Here is a 13,699-nt window from a genome sequence, read left to right as displayed (position 1 = left end):
TAATTTTTAAAATTCGCGTTCACAACAAAAGAAAACTATATCGTTTATGTATGGGGGAAATTGAGATTTATAATTATGAATTATTTAAACTAGAATCGTGTAGGTACCAAATGAGGGGTCAGATAAAATCTAAAATTTTTTTAATAAGGTTTACTCTCTGAGTTAATTTGGGGAAGCAAATAAACACTGCGTAAAAATTCAGCAATTCTTTAACTAATGCTTAGATATATTAAAAACCCTTTTAAAACAGCGATAATTGATTCAATAAGTAATTATCAGAACCCTTTACACTAATTAATCTAGACTAATGACTTGAAAGATGTCATTCAAATTCCAGATAACGCTCTAAATTGTTGTTCCACATAAACGACATATAGGATTATTCGATTCAATTAACTTATATTATTTAGTAAAATTAAATTTGTGTGTTCCATAATTTTGACCCATATGATTCTAAACAAATATAAATTTCTAACATGAATTGCTCGGTGATCTCAAAGGAATAGTTTCTATGTGGTTTAAATATATATTTATTCTAATAATGTTTATAATAACTATGTCTGTATATATTTATTCTGTATATATTATATAATATCAGTAGAAATATATTAGGAGAAAATTTTTAGATTTGAACATTTTAACAGGGTTCTCATACGATTATATCTGCAAAAAAGAAGTGCTTTCTAATATTGTACCAATATAGCTTAAGCAAAATATATCAATAGTGTAAGGAGCACTAAAATATAATTTAAACACATTAAGTAAAAATTAAGTAAAAATATATCAAGCAAAAGACTTAAAATAAAATGTAAATATTTTGAATCATTTTTGAAAGATTCCAGTACATGTTGGTTTATTTGAATTCGCTACTCGGTTTGTAGAGTTTGTTTTGTGTTTGGTTCTACATTTTGTTTGCATGCATATGTTGGTTATATATATATATATATATATATATATATATATATATATATATATATATATATATATATATATATATATATATATATATATATATATATATATATATATATATATATATATATATATATATATATATATATATATATATATATATATATATATATATATATATATATATATACTACCGGTCAAAAGTTTAGACTCACTCTTGAATTTTTAAAAATAGGCGAATAGCAATTAAAATACTTATTTTAAGCTGAAAATTACATTAAATTAACTTTCTTTTGAGAAATGTAGGTACGCTTATATGGTAAGAACTATAATTTTATGCATAACTTATGAATTCCGTCCAATCTATTGGATTCTTCGAAATATCCTCCTTTACCCTTTATCATAGCAGCACATATTTCTGGCATTCTTTCTATTAGTTTTTGTAATGTTCTAGATGATATCTGGTTCCAGCAACTAAGTAAAGATTCCCAAAGCTAGTTTTGATTGGTACATCTCATTTTTGTAACATTTCTACTGAGTTCACCCCACAATAGCTCAATAGGATTAATATCAGGGGATTGAAGGGGCCAATCCATGTATTTCAGTACTTTTTTCTTTTCTTTTAATGTAATGCAGTTTCTACACAATTTCGATGAATGTTTTGGATCATTATCTTGCTGAAAACAAATCCCTGACCAACGATTCTCTGTCCACATGGAAAAGGGTAATGCTGCAATATTCTGAGGTAATAATTTTAATCCATAATACCCTCTATTCTTACAAGATCTCCAACTTTATCACCGGCAAAACATCCCCAAATCACGACTGAACCTCCACCATGCTTCACAGTTGGTAGTAAACATTGACTTGTCATACGTTCACCAACTAAATGATGAACATACTGCTTTCGTTTGCTTCCAAACAATTCAAATTTTGATTCGTCCATAAACAAAACCTTTGACCACTGATCTAAAGACCAGGTAACATGTTTTTTAGCCCATTTCAGTCGTTTTACTTTATTTTGTTTTCTCAAAAGAGGTTTTCTAGCAGCTACACAACCTTTTAAACCATAGTCACGAAGTCGATGTTGTACAGTAGATACTGACACAATTTTCTGCCGAGTAACATTCAATTCCTTACGGATTTCAGGTGCTGTTCGAGCCACTTACTTTGAATGCGGATAAACTTAACCTCACGTTTGGACATTATTCCAGGTCTCCCTGATAGCTGGCTGCTCTTATTTTGGTCAGTTTCTTTCTTCCTTTGCAAAGCTCTGACAACAGCGGTCTGAGAAACATTAGTTTTAGAAGCAATTTGTCTACTTGAATAGCCTTCTGCATGAAGTGCAATAATAACTGCACGTGTTTCCACACTTATTTCTCGTTTTTGACCCATATTTCTGTAATAAATTGTATAAAAAAATTAATTTTTGTTTTTAATATATACCAGTTATTCTGGCTAATTAAGGCTATTATATCAATATCTAAAACTTGTCATGTACATGAACATTACTTATAATTAACTCCATAAAAGAAGATGAGAAGTAAATTGTTTATAAACTAAGAATTAATAAAACTTTTGAAATAAATTACTCTTGTTTTAGAATAGGTACTTACATGCACTTTCGTTCATTTCGTTATCAACAACAGAATAGATACAGAATGAAAAAATAATGAACAGTTTCAAAAGAAAACAGAGTTTTGAGATGTTTGTTTATGATTATGTTTAATAAATTGTATGTTTAAGTCAGAAACATTTAACTATTTTTGAAAAATTTGAAATAAATGCTTGTGAGTCTAAACTTTAGACCGGTAGTGCATATTAACACATTTCAACAAATGTATTTTGACAAATTTAGGATTCATGCTTGTTTTATTATATTCTTCAATAAAATTACTTATTTCGTATTCTCCTGTCTACCTTTTACCTCAAACAATAAATCCTTTTATATTTAAAATTTATTTTAATTTCTCAACTATAAAAGTTCTATCTATTGCAACTGAAATGAAATTTAAAAAGAAGTCATTTTTTCATGCCTTCAAAGTAAAATATTTTTACATTAAATACATTTATTTCATTAATTAATTTTGCAAAAGAAGTTTAATAATAAAGGCATTTTATTTGATCAAATGTAATCTCAGACATATGAATTAGAACTGCAATCTACCGGTTTCTGTTTCAGGGAAAATTAAAGACTTAATTACAAAGCAGTCCCAAATTGAAAGCCTTCAATTGATAAGAATTAGAATGACACTAGATTTCTGTTCGTTTAATTGTGTAGAGATATTTTTGCCGTACAAAAGAAAAAATAAAATGCGCAACAATAAATGCGCAATTTTTCTAATTTAACAAAGCTAAAGTATTGGAATATTTTGTATATATATTTCATATAAAAATTATTACAAGAAAAAATTTCGTAAACAATTAAAATTACAATCCCATAAATATTCTCTCATAATCATATAAATACATTTATTCTCCTGAAAAAATAGTTTTAAATGCACTATAAAAAATGTTAATAGCGTGTACAAATTTATTTGTAATGATATTGATATACTGCATATGTAGTATATCATATTTTAGACATAAATAACTCTTTTTCAAATTTAGTTTATATCCTTAACGTAAAATGGTGGTCTTTGAAAGCAAAAGTTTACATGTTACAGGATACTTAAATGTTTCTACGTTTAAAAAAATATTTATACCATACATTCATTAGAAAAAGAAAACACACAAACGTTTATTCTTTGTAAAAAGTAGTTTTAAACTTATGTTAAAATTTATATTTTCTGACATTTTTGTTAAATTTGATTCATAAAAATTGTTAAAAGCATATTCAAAACACAAAACAGTGGCTTTCTAAAGTAAACATTTTCATTTCACTGAAAGCTTGAGTCTTCCTACATTTTCAAAGTTTTTATAAATCAGATAAAAAATTTAGCCGAAGAAAGTTGAAAAGTTATAAAGTTCTTCTACTTAGAAAGAAGAATTTTAAACATGTTGTAAAACATATTACAAGTTAAAATATAGTATTAATACAGGCATAAATTTCTTTTCACATATTTTAAGCTCAGTCTATTAGGAAATGTTAAATGCACGGTCAAAAAAAATGCTGATCTTTTATAGTAAAGGTTTCCAATTCACAAGACATCCGAAAAATTATTTATACATCAGAAAAAACTAATTCTTAACTACAGTTAAGTTTAAAAAAATCGTAATTCATAATTGTTTTCATAATTGTGTTTTTCAGCTAAGCTTAAAACAATGTTTAAAAATGAAATTGTGGTGCTTTAAAGTAAAGCTTTTCATTTCACATTTGAAATTTGCAAGCATTTGTTCTTCAAAAAGTATACTTATACAGCTGATAAAGAGGAAAATTAACAGAACAATTATACTCGATAAAAAAAGCAATCTTAAATACTTAGTAAAACTCAAAATTAAGAAATGGTGCACTTTGTGAATAAACTAAGTATAAATTAAACTAAGCAATGGGAATAAAATTCAAATAATGACACCAAAACAGACATACTACAGTTTTGGTTCTACATTTAAAATGTGTCAAAACTTCAGTTTCATCATTCAGAATGAAAGAGGGAAACACAGTGAATGGAAACGCATGGAATTAAATAGCAAACAAGCTATAATAAGGGGAAAAAAAGAAGTTGTCTGATACAGAAGGAGGACAAGATCAGACAAGTTAAAACAAAAAAAGAGGGAGGTAAATAAAAAAAGTTCTCATATTACTACACCTGCACACTGTAAGTATTCATTAATATATTTGTGCACTATATGCATGCACACTGTATGCATCGCACACTACTCAAACACAGTACTCTTCATATTACTACACTTTTTTTTCGCTTCCCCTTTTTTAGTTAGGTTATCTTGATAGACTTTGTTTCCCCTACCCCATTATTCAACATTCTATACCTTAATGTTGTAACTTGTTTGTAATTTTTAATCTGCATCTAAGAGTTTTCTTCCCTCATTCTTTATTTCATCACTGAGAAAGCTATAGTAGATTTTAAAATTAGCAGTTGCGGGGAAAGATATAGAAACAAAACTACAGTATAGCTGTTTTGTGGTATTATTATGCTTAATTCTCATTGTTATTTAAGTAATAAAACTATTGCAAATATAACTAATGTGTTTTAAAATTGCTTTTATTAAATTCCAGTAAGTTATTTTCTCTTTTAGTCAATACGTAACTTATCAATACTTCAAGAGAAATTTTAGAAAAATAAAAGAATCAATAATAATTCTGAAATCTTTTTCAAAAGCAAAATACGAGTACTTTATTTAAAATAATATGTACTGTACTTTATTTAAAATAATATTATTTCAGCATAAAATGAATCAATCTGTATTTTATGTAATAGTATTTAAGTAATGCAATGATTTAACAACAGTGGTTATCGGTTACTGAAGAAATTCTAATCATTCCCTACAATCTTTAAGAACAAAAAGCACTGCTACCCTTCTTAACACCAAAGCAAACTAATTTAAGGTGGTTTTCGAAATCCCTTGACGAGCTTAATAACTCTTTTTGCCCCCGAGACCCATAAACACGTGGAGTTCCCATTATTTGAAGACCGTAACAGACAAAACTAAATTCTAACACTCTAACAACCCTGAGCAGCCGATGCGCAGCATATCGATTTGTATGTCTTTACGCAGCTATGGATTGATTTGAGTGAAGTGTGATGTAAGAGGGGATATTGGAGATAGACCTGTGAAATGACGTTTTAACGATTAAATTACTCACAGTTTTTTTTCTGATAAATCAGTTTGATGTTTTATTTTATTAAACATCAGAAAATAATTTTAGTTCGAATAAAGGCTTTTTTTTGTCTTTATACTAATGTTGAGGCATAAAATATTATACAATTTTTATAGAAACGCATATTTACACATTATATAAGACTTTGTATCCAGTAGACGCTGTAAGAAGTACTTTATCAAATTATGGTATAAAGTGGCACTTTTAAAGCGTTATCCGTAAAATCCATTTTATAGTAAAATCCATTTTTGCCATGAAATATTATAACGTAATTTTTACAGCAATATTTATTTTATTACAGCGATTTAGTGATTTACCGTAATTAATACTGTAAAAATCATGGTATATCAGATTTTCTGTTCCGGTAAGATGGAATTTTACGGTAAAAAATACCGGCTCCTGAGTGCCATGAGTACGGAATTTGAACCGGAATTTTTTACAGTGTAAATACTGACGAAATTGCTTTTTTGAGCCTATTGCACTTTTGGGCCACGATAAAATAATCGTGATAAGAGTAACTCGATAAAAAATTTATACAGAAAAACTCTTGTGACGTACAATCTTACTAATAAATTTTTGCTAACATGGAATAATGCAGTGCATCAAGAATACAATTAACTAAATTTCATAGAAATAAAATCTGGCGTACACAAAATCTAAGAAAAAAAAAACAACCTCGCTTGGATAAAACCCTTGATTATAAAGAGAAATAAAAGGAATAATAATTTAAAGGGAAAAAATCTTATGTGGGCTAATAAAACTATTAAAAAATACTCGCGAAAACGGAATAATGTGGGTAAATATATTACGATGACAGTATTTAAAATCTAGCGAGAACAGAATTTCTTGGGAACAATTTTTATTAAGATAGTACATAGAATCTCGCTTGAACACAGTTACGTGGATAGAATATAGAATCTCGTTACAACCTTGGGAGAAATATTACGATGTTTTAACATAGAATCTCGTAAAAACAGGACACCATGGGAAAAATCTTATGCTGATTGAATATAGGATCTGGTGAAAATAGAATTTGGTGGGTACAAAATCTAACGGTAATAGAATATAGAACCTCGTGAAAGCAGAACATAATGGGAAAAAATATTGCGATGATTGGACATAGAATTTCATGAAAACAGGGCTCCATTGGAAAAATCTTATAGTGATTGAATATAGAATCGTGTGAAAATGGAACTCGAGGGGTACAAAATCTAACGAGGATACAGAATAAAATCTCGTGAAAGCAGAACTTCGTGGGAACAAAATCTAATGAGAACAGAATATAAAATTTTGTGAAAACGAATGAAAATATAAATTCGTACACACGTACTTTGAAAAGTTTAACTAATATTAAATGCTTAAACATTTACCATTGACCATACACAACAGTGTGTTTTTATTAGACTGTGCTAAAGAAAAATACATTTCGAATAAATATTATATTAATTCTGAAACATTTAAATCCACTTAAGTATTCAAAATAAAATATATATGGCGAATATAATAACTTTTAAATAATTAACAAGGCAAGCTATTGTCAATTTAGAAAATTACTTTATCGCTTTATTTAATATTTGTATATACTTTCCAATTTTCGAGGCTGTCTTCAGATTATTCAAATTAAAAAACTTACTGAAATTATAACCAAATGAGCTTTGTTTTTAAATGCCAGTGTTTAAATAATAAAGTTGCATTTGAATATAATATTACTAATACTTATTAACTTGGCTTAAGTGACACGAAACAGTTTTACTCGAATATTTCGACAAAATGACAAATTAACGTAATATCACTGAAAATAAATAAATAATTTAGGATATTTAAAATAACACAATTCTTCGGGAATAAACGATTTATAATGTTAAGCTTTACCATTATACAAACCAAAATCAGCTGGTTTATTTGTAAATTGTCTTTCCATTCATTTGTGAATACTTTGAAATACAAAATGTCATATTTTGTTCATTTAGTGGATTTAAAGAATAAATAAAATCAATTTAAATTTATGTACAAGTAAAAAGTTATTTTGAATGGCTTAAACATTTATGTATTTTCCAGTTTAATTATTAAGCAGACGAGTTTGCTTGAAGTTTTATTTCCGTTATTAGGTTCCCGTTGTAAGTTATCAGAACATTCCTTCTGAATGTCTGTCAATTTGTACTGGTTGCGTTTCTGTAACAATTAACTGATTGTAATATAATTTGGCACACTGGTTGTTTGAAACACATGAAAGGTCATAATTGACTTAATATGAAACTTTAAAACGTTAGAGAGAGATATATATAAGAAAAACATTTTCTCATCGAATTTGTACTACAGATTGCTTTAATTTTAAATGCAGGCGATAACTTTTCTTTTAAATATTAAAATGGCAACATTTTCAACTTCTGTAAAATTACATTTTTATTTAATCAATAACAAAATTTACTAATAATTTATTGTACATTTTCAGTAATTAAAATTTTTGGCCCCCTTTTTTTAACACAGATAAAAATAAAATATTTTTGACTATTTTAGCTTGAGTACTTATACTTCGAAATAACATTTGTAAGACATTATCTGATTTTTTTAATATTTATATTATGATTATAAAATATTATTTTTGAGCAAGAACAAAAAAAACCTCTCACTAGTTCTCTAAAGCAAGTCTTAGTGATATTCAATCCATGAGAAGCCATTTCATCTGATGGAACATATACTGATGTCCACATTAATTTTATGTCAAGAAGATTTAACAAAAGACTGAAATTTGTATTTTAGCTTATGTACAAAATTACATTCATAACAGGGGTTCAGAAAAGAAATTTATTTGTAATCAAAAAAATTTTTTTTAAACTGCTAAAATGTGAAAGTGATTTTTGTGTGTAAATTTTACAAATAAATATTTTAGATACAACTTACATTCTGGTCAACTAACTCTATATCTATTGATGTCTTTAAAGAGGTTTCAGTCTGGAACAAAAAATTTAAATTTTCATTTATTATTATTTTCTGAATGAAAAGACTGATCTCTGATCTTTTCAAACTAATGAAAAACATAACAGCTAAAAATCGCAAAATGCTTAAAAATTATTATACTTTGGGAAAATTAAAAAAGCTAAGTTAAAAGCTACAAACAGCTGTTTGGTTAAAAAGGGCAGGGAGCAAAATTACTATCTATCCTTGGTCCACAGATTGCCAACCCCTGCTCAAATGGTCCAAACATTAATCTATTTGTTTCACCCATTTGCTGAACGCATTATTATTAGAGATATTATTTATGTATTTTGTGTACTTTAAAATTTATTCAGTCATAAAAGAATCAACTTATGTTTATTTAATACTCCAGAATCTACTTCCAGAACCCAGAATTTGTTTTCTCTGTAGTTGATTTCAATTAAGATAAACGGTACTACTTTTAATTAAAACATTAGGGAGAAAAACACAAAGACTTTACGAGAGGGTCGTAAAATATTCAATCTTTTCATAAAGCATACCTCATTCACTTTAAATACACAGCCAAGACCTTGTTTATCTGCAAATAAGAATACTGCATAATGAAAAACTACAAAATATGATATGCAAATCTACCAGAACCCGAAAGAGTATGTTTCTTTTTATGAGGCTGTGGAGGTGAACGAACTTTGCGAACGATCTTAGGTGTCTTTGCAAATAACAATAATAATCTTTACTACTTGAGCTATAAGTGAAAGTACGATAAAAAAATATCAAATCTTTTGATCATAAAATATTTTTCTACTATGATCTGAAGATAAAATTTCACTGAAGGAACCCAGGCTGCTCACTTTTTAACTTTCAAAAGTTATGCTCCTCGTAATAGTTTCTCAAAAAGTTTATGAGCTCTAAAGGTTCTATAAAGTTCAGGAATAAAAGTGTCTTCAAATGTGCTCTGAGACAGTTGGGAATTTCGAAGTTTTCACATTTTCACCTACTATTCATGAAAACCCGGAAGTATCTTTGCAGTAAATACTGGTTAACTAAATTCTCACAGGAAGTAGATACTATGTAAAACATATATCTTTCGGTTAAAAAAGTGAAACTGTAAATAAAAAAACGCTTTTACCAAGATATATTTAAACGTATGAAGCATCGCAGAATTTTTTTAAAATGAAAAAAAAATGAGATGCAGAAACTTTTGAATTACAAGCATATAGTTCTCAATGTTCTTTATCGTCTATGAAAAATAATGGATGTTTTTATCATTTGAAAGCATGGAGACGTCTCTAAAAATTAAAACTTTTGAGTTTATTTAGTTACGGACTATTGCTAAGTTTTAGGAAAACAAAGTATTTTTAGAACGAATTTAAATTATTACAGACAACTTCATAAACTTCTAAAACACATAGACATCTTGTGCATCATAAAATAACAACAAATTGTTATACGAGAAATATAAAACTAAAAAGTGAAATAGTTACTGTTTACTGTTTATGTAATAAATAGGAATTTATTGGAGTTTTTTTTTGTATCAATACTTTTTAAAGAAGGGTTATTTTTCAATAGATGGCACCACTATGATAAAATTTAAATGCAATCAAGATTATGATATTTCATGAGAAATTTTTATTTATTCTTTTAAAATTGTATTTTTGGGGTAGATTGTGGATATTGATATTTTATATATTGTATTGATATTTAAGGAGCTTTAGATTATCACTTTTATGGCGTATTAGTGGGTTTGTAGCTGGTTTTTCTTGTGGATCTTTTTTTTGTTCTGACGTCCACTGGATGCGGGATGACTTTTGAGCGAGTAAATAGGTCAGTATGAATTATTCCGCCTTGCTGAGAAAAGTATAAGAGGCGTGAAGAGTAGCTGAAAAAGTAGTAAGACGGGAGTGCCTGAAAAAGTAGTAAGACGGGAGTGCCTGAAAAAGTAGTACGACGGGAGTGCGGATCGTGCCCGATGGAATGTTGAGTTGAAACATCACCGCTGACAGGATCTATCATGGCTGTTAGGAGTATGTTCTGAGCCGGTATCATCGAGAATGAGTTTATATTTAGCTGGAGTCTCGGAATGAGTTGTTCTAGGCGGAAATGCTGAAAGGTTGATATTTGGAAAGAGTCCCTGGAAACCGCGACTAAGTACGCCACCTTGATCTGATGAGCTGTTGCCTGGAAGAAAGTTGATCTGAAGCCTCATATAGTTGACTAGAAATGATAGACGGAGTGTCGCTAAATTCAAGACGGTTGACAAGAAGTGAGCGTTCCTCGGCAGAAAATCGAGTGTTTCTAAAGAGCTGAATGGTGGTCGGAAGGTCGAGGTTCTCTTAGTCCACAAGTCTAGCTACAGGCCCGGTGGGCGTTCCAGAAGGTGATCTGCAAGTTCCTTTGTATTTATAAACTCTAATTTCTTGCCTTTTTAGTAACTTTTTAGAAGAGCATTTTATTCCGTATTTTAAATTATTTCTATCCGATGTTAAGATACCTATTTTAAGATGAGCCTTGGATATTTAATTTTAATTATCTGCTGTAGGAATACAAGGACTTAAAGTTTAAATGTTTTTGTAAATTTAGAATGAGTTAGTATTGTTATTTCGTAAATGTCTCTTTTAGTGTGAATTAATTGTAAGTTAGGCATATGAAATTTAAAAGTGCTTTTTATCGAAAAGTTTTATCTTGAGAATAACCATTTGGAAATTTAAAAGTGTATAAATTGAAATTTTGAGTGCACATGAAGGCATCTGGAAATGATCGGTATTGTGTTTGTTGTTAATTTATAGTTATAATAAAATTTACTTTTTATTGTTAAAAGTTTCATGTACTTCATTAGTCAAGTGTCTATTTTTGAACCTGGGTAACCATTACCAAAATTCAATTAATAAATCACAGCCTTGCCAAAGTTTGAAGGGTAACGGTACAGAATTGGTGCCGTGACCAGGATAGGCAAATTTAATAGAAAGAGCACAAATTAGTGCCGCAATCTTTTGCATTTCCAGATGTTGACATTTGACTTTACTTTTTATGTGTTTTAAGTTGTATCATTTTTGAGTGTATTTATGTATTCCCAGTTTTTGAAATAGACGTAAACAAGTTAGGATTTACTCAATTAATAGTGTGCTTGTGAAATTTGAATTATAATCGAATATGTGTCCTAAAGATAAGCTTTCGCCACAGGATGGTCAAACGGGTGTATTTATACCTGGTAATTTTTCCCTTTTAACATTGCAAGTACTCCCCACGTTTAGAGGAAGGGACTCTACAGTATCGGTGGAGGAATTTCTTGAGCGCCTACAAGCTTCCGCGTCGCAGTGGAATTGGACAGAGTCAGAAAAGTATTTTGCACTCAAGGATAGATTGTTTGGGGAAGCCAGAGACTGTATAAATGAATTTGGGGAAGACATTGACAATTTTAAAAAGTTGAAAGATAAGTTGCTTAATCTATATGGTAAAAAAGTTTCTCCTTCAACGGCTCTTTTTGAGTTTATGGCCTTCAGGCAACCCGTAGATATGCCAGTTGAGAGATATTTGGCACAGGCCGTGCAAAAAAGCAAATTTTTGGATTTTGGTCAATGTGACACTGAAACAAAAGAGACACAAAGAAACCATATGCTATTTAGTATGTTAAAGTTAAATTTACACCCTAATATTCTGAGAGGAGTTTTGGCTCGAAACCCGCAAAGCTTGGAGGAGTTAAAAAAGTTAGCTATTATGGAGGAGAGTGCCTGGCTAATTGTGAAGGCCACGAATAATCCGTTTTTACAGTTCCCAACAGAGATATTTAAAGTTGAACAAAATGAGAATGGGTTAGCTGCTGTTTGTGCTAACCTGGCATCCACCATAGAGAAATTAACTGAAAAGGTAGAGAAACTAGAGACTAGAGTAACTGGAAATATGGGAAATCATGATAGAGGGGCAGTAGCGTTTAGAGATAGTAGAAGTAATGAGAGGAGGATAGGTCCCTGTTACAATTGTGGTAGAGTTGGGCATATTGCTAGATACTGCCGTGCCAGGCAGAGAATGAGTAGAAATGTCCAAAGTCAACCTGCAGATAATGCAGTTGGAGATATTCGACAGGAAAACTAAGTGCGGGTGCTTCACAGGCACAGGTGACAGCGTGTATGCCCAAGTTCGTGCAAATTTATACTAATGAAACTGTAGGGACCCTTCCCATTATTAGTGTGACTTTTCAGAATTTAAAAGTCTTATCTCTAGTTGATTCAGGAACAGCTCTTAATTTAATTGAGGAATCTTTCCTACCTTCTAACATTAAGCGTCAAAATTGCAATATGTGTGTTTCATCTGTGGCAGACAGTAGGATTGCTTTACAGCATAAAGTTCAAATTCATATATTCAAGTTGGCTCGTACAAGTGTAAATGTGATTTTTATGTATTACCTTCTAGATTATCTAAGAATTTTTCTATGCTTTTGGGAAGTAATTTCCTTCACAGACATAGATGCTTAATTGATTATCAAACTAATAAAATTCAAATAGGTGAAGAAATAATACCTTGGTTATGTTGTGAAGAGGGAAAGGTGGTAAACGTAGTTGAACAAACTTGGAAAGAAGATATTTGCGGTTATTTAAATAAAAAATATACCCTTGCACCTTTTTCTGAAACGATAGTAAATGTAAACATTAAGAAATATTTTAATTCTGAATTGTGTTTGGTGGAACCTATTTTTAACGACAGGGAATACTGTGTGGCGAGGTCAGTTAACAAATTTAAGAGTAATCATAGTATTCCAGTTTTAGTGTTAAATCCCACAGGAAATGATATAAATTTAAGTAAAAATACTAAATTAGTTAAGCTGGAAAAAATAATTTCATCAAGTGATAGCAATCTACCTAATTTTAATATCGAAGCTCATGAAAATTTCGGTGAGTGTGATGAGGCCGATCTTGAATTTGATCAAACTTTTAAGTTAGACCATCTAGATAATAGTACTAAAGATAGGTTAATAAAATTTTTAAAGGAAAACAAGAATGTGTTCGCGGCCTCAGTTAAAGATCTACCGGGCTGTGATACCGTGCTACACAGGGTTCCCCTAATTGATAATGTGCCGGT

At 29.6% G+C, this 13,699-nt stretch overlaps 1 protein-coding gene across 1 annotated transcript; it reads right to left on the bottom strand.

The window, feature by feature from the left end:
* Nucleotides 1–1,666: 1,666 nt before the first annotated feature.
* LOC147802531 (uncharacterized) lies at nucleotides 1,667–10,832 on the bottom strand. The gene is made up of 3 exons (XM_087152755.1): nucleotides 10,621–10,832; nucleotides 2,082–2,311; nucleotides 1,667–2,013 (listed from the first exon to the last, which is right to left on the bottom strand). Exons 1-3 carry the CDS (start codon nucleotides 10,830–10,832, stop codon nucleotides 1,667–1,669), a joined length of 789 nt encoding a protein of 262 aa, XP_087008881.1.
* Between the last annotated feature and the right edge of the window lie 2,867 nt (nucleotides 10,833–13,699).

This window comes from Parasteatoda tepidariorum, chromosome 10, assembly GCF_982258835.1.
Source record: "Parasteatoda tepidariorum strain Cologne lab strain chromosome 10, Ptep-v5.0, whole genome shotgun sequence".
Lineage (NCBI taxonomy): Eukaryota > Metazoa > Arthropoda > Arachnida > Araneae > Theridiidae > Parasteatoda > Parasteatoda tepidariorum.
The sequence above is the reverse complement of the archived record's forward strand: the minus strand, read 5'-3'. Positions and strand labels throughout refer to the sequence as shown.